Raw genomic sequence first — 9,701 nt, forward strand, 5'->3', positions numbered from 1 at the left:
TGTTCAACATCCAATAAGACAGAAAATACTTACAGATTGGGAAGGTAGGAGTTTGTTTATAGATGACATGATTGTGTCTAAGTAGAAAATATGAAAAATTTAACAAAAAAACTACTGGAAGTAATAAGTGCATATAGCAAGGCTCAGGATACAAGGTTAATATACAGAAGTCATTTGCTTTCTTATTATACCAGTGCAGCAAAGGAAACCATCAATTTGCAATTAAAAATATAGTGCCATTTACATTAACATCAAACGAGAGAAATAGGTTTAAATTTAGCAAATAAACAAGATCTACATGAGTAAATTTATAAAATTCTGATGAAAAGAAATCAAAGAAAAAAAGATCTAAGTAAATCGAAATATGTTCCATATTCATGTATAGGAAGACTTAAAATTTTATCAAGATATAAGTTCTTCTCAAGTGGATTTATAAATTCAATGCAATTTCAATCCAAATCCCTACAGATCATTTTGTGAATATTAGCAAACTGATTCTTAGTATGTATGGAGAGGCAAAACACCCAGAATAGCCAACACAATATTGAAGAAGAACAGTGTTGGAGGACTGATAGTACCTGACTTCAAGACTTACTATAAAGCGACAGTAATCAAGACAATGTGCTATTGGCAATAGAGTAGATAATAGATCAAAGAAACAGAATTGGGGGCCCAGAAATAGACCCACACTGATATAGTCAACTGAATGTTGATGGGGAGTAAAGTCAATTTAATGGAGAAAGGAAAGTCTTTTTAATAAATGTTGTTGGATAAACTAGACATCCACATGCAAAAAGAAATAAATAACCTAGACAGATTATTACACTTATTAGACTTTTACTTTTATTACAAATCTTACACTTTTCACAAAAATTAATTCAAAATGGATCATAGACTTACATGTAAAACACAAAACTTGTGTTTAAAACTTATAGAATATAGCAAAAGGGAAAATCTCGGTTACGTTGGGTATGGCTATAACTTTTTGGATGCAACACCAAAAACATGATCCATCAAGGGAAATATTGCTAAGTTGGACTTTATTCAAATGAAAAATTTGTTCTCTGAAAGACCTTGTAAAGAGAATGAAAAGACGACCCATAGGTTGGGAAAAAATATCTGCAAAACATATCTAATAAAGACAAATCCAAAATATACAAAGAACTAGTAAAACTCAACAATAAGAAAACAGACAACCCAATTTAAAAACAGGCAAAAGGTCTGAACAGACACCTCACTAAGGAATGGAGAGAGAATTGTAAATTAAAACTACAATGAGATGCCACTACACAACTGTTACAATGGCTAAAATCCAACACACTGACAACACCAAATGCTGGAGCAGCAACAACTCTCATTCATTGCTGGTGGTAATGCCATTTTGGAAGACAGTTTATTAGTTTCTTTCAAGTCTAAACATAGATAGTCTTACCATGCAATCCACCAGTCATGCTTTTTGGTATTATCCAAATGAGTTGAAAACTTAAGCTATACAAAACCTTACACATATTTGTTTAGAGCAGATTTATTTATAATTGGCCAAACTTGGAAGCTACCAGGATGTCTTCCTATAAGTGAATGGATAAACAAACTGTGATACATTCAGACAATGGAGTATTATTCAGTGATGAAAAGGAATGGACTATCAAGCTATGAAAAGACATGGAGGAAGCTTAAATGTACATTGCTAAGGAAAAGAAGTCAATCTAAAGCTACATACTGTAAGACTCCAAGTATATGACATTCTGGAAAAGGCAAAGTTATGGAGAAAGTATAAAGGTCAGTCGTTGCCAGGATTCAGGGGATGAGCAAAGGAGGAATGAATAGATAGAACTGAGTGGACTTGTAGAACAGGGCAACTATTCTGTGTGATACTGTAATGGTGAATATATGACATTATACATTTGTCAGTACCCATAGAACTGTACCACTCTAAGACCAAACCCTAATGCAAACTATGGATTTTAGTTAATAATAAAACATCAATACTGGTTCATCAGTTGTAACAGATGTACCACACTAATGAAGTTTTGGAATAAGGTAAACAGTGGGAGGGGAAGATGTGGGGCAGTAAATGTGACTGCTCTGTACTTTCTGCTCAATTTTTCTTTAAGTCTAAATTTCTAAAAAATAATGTTTATTAATGAAAAGAAAACTCTTAGTAAAATGGGAATTCAAGGACAGTATTAGTTTATCATACAAGTGTGTAAATATGTAACCACAGAAATGCTCATTGAAACATTGTTCATATAAATATAGTCAGTGCCTATGATTATAGTATGTAAATACATTGCCAAATTATGCAGCCACTAAAATGATGAAAATGGAGAGGAAGGTATGTGTTAGAAATTTAGGAGCTAGATTTACAGGACACAGTGATTGACTATGAAGGGAAGAATGGAATCCAATATTTTGTGTAGATCTCTGCCTTGGACTGAACTAGACAGGTGCAGAGTGGGGATTATGATTCATCTACTGTTGGACTCATTGTGTTTAGTTTCTGTGGTCATAAAGCCCAGGAAGTAATCAGATATATAGGTCTTTGGGGCGCCTGGGTGGCTCATTTGGTTAAGTGTCCGACTCTTGATTTTGGTTCAAGTCATGATTTCAGGCTCCTGAGATTGAGCCCCACGTAGGGCTCTGTGCTGAGTTTGGAACCTGCTTAAGATTCTCTCTCTCCCTCCCTCTGCCTACCCCTCTCCCTCCGCTCGGGCTCTCACTCTCTAAGAAAAAGAATAAATAAATACATAAAAAAAAGATATATGGGTCTTTAACAAGAGTAGGTTTGGATAGAGATAGTGTAAGCTCTAGGAGTTGATGTAATCACCCAGTGAAATTGAGAGAATTAAGAGGCCAGAAAAGTAAAAGTAAAACCAGGAGAAAACTATGTTGTGAAAGCCAAAAAACAGAGTTCTAGGAGAGAATGTTTAATAGAGACCAAGTAAGATCGGACTGAAAAATGAATATTGCATGCTGTAGCATGAAGTCATGGGTTACTATGGACCAAACCATGTTGACGGATGGTTAGCACTGGAATCCTGATTGCCCTGGTTCAAGTAGACCTGTTTGTCCTGAAAATATTTTTCTTGGAACATTAGTCCCATAGTACTTCTTACAACCTTTTATATGCTGGTGTACATCATGAATCTCTTAAACAGGGTTTCTCAAACTTATTCGATCTAGGAACTCTTGTGCTGTTGTGTTAGCATTTTTCAGATCTGGTTTTCCTTAGAACACATTTCAGGAAACATCCGCATATACCAATCTGAAGGAGCTTGATGACAGAGACACTAGAGAGGTAGAATAGTAGCTCGTGGGAATATTTATAGCATGAAGCTGAAACTTCAGGATACTTATTTTAAGCAAAATGAGGAGACTAGGGGCTATAAAGAGGTTATTATTACAGGAAGGGAGGTTCTTGAAGTCCTAGAAGAGATGAACAGGATTAACACCCTGAGAGTGAGTATAGTTTTGAACAAATGTAGGAAAGTAAAAAAGGATGCAGATAGTTGAGTCAGTAAAGGTAGATTCTCTATTTGGTAAAGCAAAACAATAGCTTGTCTTACAGACACAGGATAGAAAGGACTCTACTGTGCTTTTGAAAAAGAAAAATTGATGAAGACTGTGATATTACTTAATATTCCCAATTCTGTTACTTAGTGGATGTAAGTGTGAGATGTCTCCAAGTAGAAATATCTGATTATACTGGAAGTCTGAATGATTTTTAAAATTCTGTATTTCATAGGATGCCAGACATGCAGCTGAAGAAGAGATTTATACCAACTTAAACCAGAAGATTGACCAGTTTCTACAGCTGGCTGACTATGACTGGATGACTGGAGATTTGGGCAACAAAGCTAGTGATTACCTAGTAGACCTCATTGCCTTTCTACGAAGCACTTTTGCTGTATTCACACACCTTCCTGTAAGTGACAATTGCTCTTACATTGCCCATCATACAGAAAAAAGTTTTCTTAAAATTTAGTTTGGTGAAAGATGTTTGTTTGTGCTTTAACTAGCTGGGAAGCTCTTTAGGATATAAAAGCTCACACTATAATTATCATGCCTTGAGGAGATCTAGAGACCTCTCTCATTTTTCCATTGACTTTTGCATTTTGTTTATTTTGAAAATGGTCCCTAATATTATGTCCATTTCTATTCCTCTTAACTTCACCTAAAGTAATTCGTGCAAACACATAGTGAATGCCATGGTAGAAATAGAAGACAAACTTAGGAGTTAGAATTTCAGGTATGTATCTTTTAGTCCTAGAATATCCATTTAATTTTTTTAAAGTTTAATTTATTTATTTGTCAGAGAGAGAGAGAGCACAAGCAGGGGGAGCTGCAGGCAGAGGGAGAAGCAGGCTCCCTGCTGAGCAAGGAACCCAGTGCAGGGCTCATTCCCAGGACTCTGGGATCATGACCTGAGCCAAAGGCAGACGCTTCACAGACTAAGCCACCCAGGCACCCCTCCATTTAATTTTTTTTTAACCTCAAATTCTCCATCTTTTTATCTAATTTGTCTATCTTTTCTCTATTTTCTTGACCATATTAATTAGTCATTTTAAAGTTGTTTTTTACTAGTGGTGAAGTGTCGTTCACCTACATGTAGGTGGAATTATTTCTGATTGTTTTTCTTAGTTATCAGTCATGTGATCCTATCTCTTCCTATTATTTTTTGGTTGGTGTTAGACATTGCATTTAAAACATGTAGAGGTTCCAGGTGGTAACATCTCCCACCAGAATTGGTTTATCCCTTCCATTACTAAGTAGGTAGTATGGGCAGGTGGGTTATGGTTTGAGCCACCAGGTGGTTCATCGTCTTAATCCCATCATGGGCTAATCTGGGTCCAGCTTGGGTTGCAGATGCAGTCTACCTTTGATTTGCCCCTGTTGCTAGGATGTGGTTCTTCAGAGCTTTTACTGAGAGCCTGGCACGTCATCGTCTCTTCAGGACTAAGAGGACTATGGAACTTTCCACTTTTCAGAAAAACCTTATCTCTTCAGCCTCTTGTCTTTTTTAATTTTAGAGTTTGGCAAATGTCTTGAGAAGGAGGCTTACCCAGATCAGCAATTGCCTATAGGAAAAAAGTGGTTGGAGATTGTCAATGTCAATTAACCACTCCCTCAAAATCTTTCAGCTCCCACCTGAGATTCTCATGAATCCTCCTACTAGTGAGTCTTTTTCTATGAAACACTAAGGCTGTGGGAAATCTTACTTTGCTTTTCAAAGGTTATGGCTTAGACCCTTATTTTCCTCAGCTGGGCAGCTTTAGAATTCAGAAAATGTCTTGAAGAGAATACTGGCCCTCAGATCTCCAATTTTGGTACTTCAGCTCATGGAAGCAAAAACAATTCAGTGACTTTTTTTCACCCCAGTAGTCACTCTCTACCTGCACCTAACCCAGATTCTCAGTCTGTTCCTATGCCTACGTTGGGCAGATACCTCTAGGGATGGCTGCAAGAGCCTCAGCTCACCTCCAAAAGGTCTGCCTTCTTTGTAGCTTTATTCCCCTTAGTCCTCATTGCTTCATAGCTGTTTGGTGTCTCTCTGTTTTTCACTGCCGTTTATATTGCTTGGTGGGAGCATTGGCCTGCAGAAAACTAGGTTATTTCATCTAGCTTTACCTTGACACCAAAGCAAGACAAAAGTAGCACAAAAGAGCAAATGATGAACCAATAAATAAATTTTAGCAAGTCAATTCCTAAGTGTTTTAAGAAAATAATTTACCGCTACTATGTAGGATTCATTCTAGAGATGCAAGGATGGTTTGATATTTGAAAATCTGTTAATCTAATTTATCACATTACTAGGTGAAAGAGATGAGCATTATCTTTGTGTATTCTAAAAAGGCATTGCACAACATCCAGCCTGCCCTCCTGATTTTAAAAAAACTTACTAAAATTCAAGCAATGTAATATTTCAATAACATGATAAAGAGCATCTATGTGAAATTCAGCAACCACCATAGATTTAACAGTGGAACTCTGAAAACACTTATTTGCATTTACATCAAAAGTATGGCGAAGATACTTCTTACTAGTGCTTTAGAAGTTCTATGAAATAAATAAAGTTAAAAAAATAAATAATAAATGTTATCATTGTTTATAGATTATTACTATGTGGTTGGATAACCCCCAAAAAATCAACGAAAAAATAATAGGACCAATAAGACTTTCGTTGGTTAGTTGGTCCACTTAGAAAACAAATCAGCTTCTCTTATATTAGCAATACCCTCATAGAAAATATATTGAAAAAAAAATGCCTGATTCATCTTTGGATTTTAAGATCTCTGTAAGTATACCTAACAAGTTATATGTAGGACTAATGTGAAGAACATGTCACAAAATAATTTAAAAGAGACTTTATTATGTGTAAGTACATACAGCATTTTAGGTGGGAATAGTTCATACTGTAAAGAATTTTTCCAAAATTAATCTAATTACCATGAATAACAAGTGAATTTGGTGGTGCTGGATTATTTTAACAAAATAATTCTAAAATTTATTTGCAGACAAAAAGGGATAGTATTTGCCAAAAAATATGAAAAAGTAAATTGAGTGTGGTCTTTTCCTATCAAGTGTAGAAATATTATAAACCAAAAATAATTTAATATCCTTCTCACACTAGAATAGACTGATAGATTAGAGGAAGAGAACATAAAATCTAGAAATAGTTCAAAGTACATGTAAGAATTTAGTATATGATAAAGGTGACATTAGCAATTTCTGTTGCCACTGCTATCTGCTAATTTGGATAAAAAGATGTTTTCATATATCAAAATAAATTCTAGATCAAATGCATGTTTACATTTTAATTTATTTTTTAATTTTTTTATCTAAATTCAGGTTAGTTAACATATAATATATTATTAGTTTTGGGGGTAGAATTTAGTGATTCATCAGTTACATATAACACCCAGTGCTCATTACATCACGTGCCCTCCTTAATGCCCATCACCCAGTTCCCCATCCCCCCACCTACATGTTTACATTTTTAAAAAGACAGAAATTATGGGAGAACCAGTAAAAATGTTAGCAAATATTTCTATAATCTGAAAATAAGTCACCGTCATAAGGATGACACCAAAAAATGAAATCATTAAGGAAATGGTTAATAATTTGGCCACATAAGATGTTTTCTAAGATACCTAACAAGAATTAATAAAGGAAATAGAATGTAAGCTTACTACAAAAGTAATTAACAAGTATTCCAAAAGGTTAATATCTGTAATATATAACAATATAACCCATTGTTTCAAACTCAGTAAAAAGACTGCACAACTTACTGGGAAAATTTGCAGATGTTGTATTTTAGGCAGTCAGAAAAGAAGAAAAATAAAAGACTAATGATAACATGAGCAAAATGTGTAACTCTGGTAATAAGACATGTATATTAATATTGTGGGATATTCTTGCCTATAAATTTGCCAAAAGTAAATAAGAAAATGATAACATCCAATATTTATGAGAAACATTTCCCCAAATAGGTATTCTGATACATTCCTGGAAGGTGTAAAAATTGGTATATTCTTCTTGGTGGTCAGTTTTTCAGAATGCCTCAAAAATCTCTTAAAATTTGCTTACCTTTAACCCTGCAATCCAGTCCACTTTTAGAAATCTTAATGAAATCATCATTGGTGTATTATACAGTTCACATATAAGTGTGTTCAACATAGTATTAGCTTTTGCATAGTGGAGTGGGGAATAAATTAAAAGCCAGTAACAGATGTGTTAGCTGAATAAATTATTATATATTCACATACTATGATCTCAATCATGCATTAAATTAGTGGAGATGGATATTTATCAATTTAAAATATGTTAATTATTTCTTGACTGGAAAAGCAGATTGTAAAATAGTTTTATACTATATGATCTCACTTTTATTAATATAGATACACATACATTAATCATCTGTATTATATACAGTAAAACTCTAGAGTTACATACTCCATGGTTTAACTCTACTAGTCTCTGTATAGCTTTTATTTTTTCTTTTTGTTTATCTGTGTTTAAAAAAATTTTTTTTCTGTCATGAAACATTTGCTGCTTTTATAATTCTGGGGGTGGGGAAAGGTGATATTTAGAATTATTATTCTCTGTTCCAAGAGTATTTTGTCCTTGATAATTAATGTATACTTAAAAAAACCCACTTTTATTGAAGAAAGATTTTTACAAATGTGTTTCATTTTGTGGAAGGAAAATGGCCAATCGTTTTGGCCGTAATGTCTCCCCCAGCATTGTACAGTTACTTGAGTGAGTCAGATTTTGGAATTCATGGGAAATAAAATGCAATAGTTCAAATTCGAAGCCATCCTGGACAGGTGTTCCCTATATTCATCTTCCTTGTTTTTTTTCTGTTCTTTTTTTTTTTAAAGTTTTATTTATTTGACAGAGACAGACACAGTGAGAGAGGGAACACAAGCAGAGGGAGAGGGAGAATCAGACCTCCCACCAAGCAGGGAGCCTGATGTGGGGCTCGATCTCAGGACCCTGGGACCATGACCTGAGCTGAAGGCAGACGCTTAATGACTGAGCCACCCAGGGGCCCCTTTTCTGTTCTTAAAATATAAAAATGACATCCTAGTAAGCGTGAGTGTTTATACTTGTCATATAATACATTGGTTCCTATATATTCAATAGCTGTCATATGTCAGCCCCATACTGACTTTAATGTCCAGGCCATTTAGAAGCAGTACTGTTCATGAGACTCTTGTTCGTCTAACACAAAGTATATGCTTTTTCCACCAGTAGAGTTGTGACCTTTCTTGCAAGTCTATACTGTAAGTAATTTGTTGAGGATTTTTCCTTTTTTTGTTTATTTTGAGCTGCCCTTGCTACCTAAATGCTGTAACCTCTCGGTATTGATCAGGTTGATCGTACTACCCAGAATCAAAGTCAGAGGTAACTCACAGCCCTAAGTCTTCAATATTGCTTCCACAAATGCCATGTTTCTGTGTGGTCTAGTATGGAGATGTTCTTTCTGAAGCCACTGTTTCAAAAAGTATTTCTAGTCACCAGCCATTATATTCTCTAGAATCAAATTGGTATAGCTTCTAAAACTACCCCTTTTTCTGGTTTTTACACAGACAAAAGAGACTGCCCAGCATTTGTGTTTTGTTCCCCAACATGCTAGATATCGTCTTCATGGAAGCTCATATTAGTAAAATGAATTAGCCAAACAGAGCTGTGTCTGAAATTTGCTCTGTGTACTAACAGTGAAAGATGAGAGAGGGAGGAGCTATTTCTGAGAAAAAAACCCCAAATCATTTGTTTTTTAATTAATATGAATATTTCTTTTCATATTTTAAATTCCCTAGCAAGAGTGACTCTCTTGTCAAAGAGAGATTGAATAATAGGAACTCTATATATGGAAAGAACTGTAAAGAAAAAGCCAGATTGCCTTGTTATATTATATTTAAAATCCCCAGGTTTTCTTAGTTCTCAGGGATGTTTTGTCACCATACTAGCAACATAACCAAAGGGACGGGGCAGTGTGTAGGTGTGTGTATGTGAAAGAGAGAGAGAGAGAGAGAGTGAATAGAGAGGGAAAGAGAGTGTTTGAGTGGGAGTGGATGTCCTAGATTACACTTACTGAATGGTCAGGGGGGAAAATTATTGAAATTTGCAACTTTTTTCCCCTTGAAGTTTTGATGACCAAGGTGGCCTCCCTGTTTTCACGAGGCACCCAGAAGTGA

At 35.1% G+C, this 9,701-nt stretch overlaps 1 protein-coding gene across 4 annotated transcripts in view; it reads left to right on the forward strand.

Annotated features, from left to right (window-relative positions):
* EXOC6B (exocyst complex component 6B) overlaps positions 1 to 9,701 on the forward strand; it is a 594,595-nt gene that overhangs the window by 345,937 nt on the left and 238,957 nt on the right. For all 4 annotated transcript variants that reach the window (XM_032410713.1, XM_032410714.1, XM_032410715.1 and 1 more), the window contains one exon: positions 3,746 to 3,925. In XM_032410713.1, coding sequence (XP_032266604.1) covers positions 3,746 to 3,925 — 180 coding nt within the window. The remainder of the gene's footprint in view (positions 1 to 3,745; positions 3,926 to 9,701) is intronic.

Source organism: Phoca vitulina, unplaced genomic scaffold (assembly GCF_004348235.1).
Source record: "Phoca vitulina isolate PV1807 unplaced genomic scaffold, GSC_HSeal_1.0 scaffold12, whole genome shotgun sequence".
In the NCBI taxonomy this organism is placed as follows: domain Eukaryota; kingdom Metazoa; phylum Chordata; class Mammalia; order Carnivora; family Phocidae; genus Phoca; species Phoca vitulina.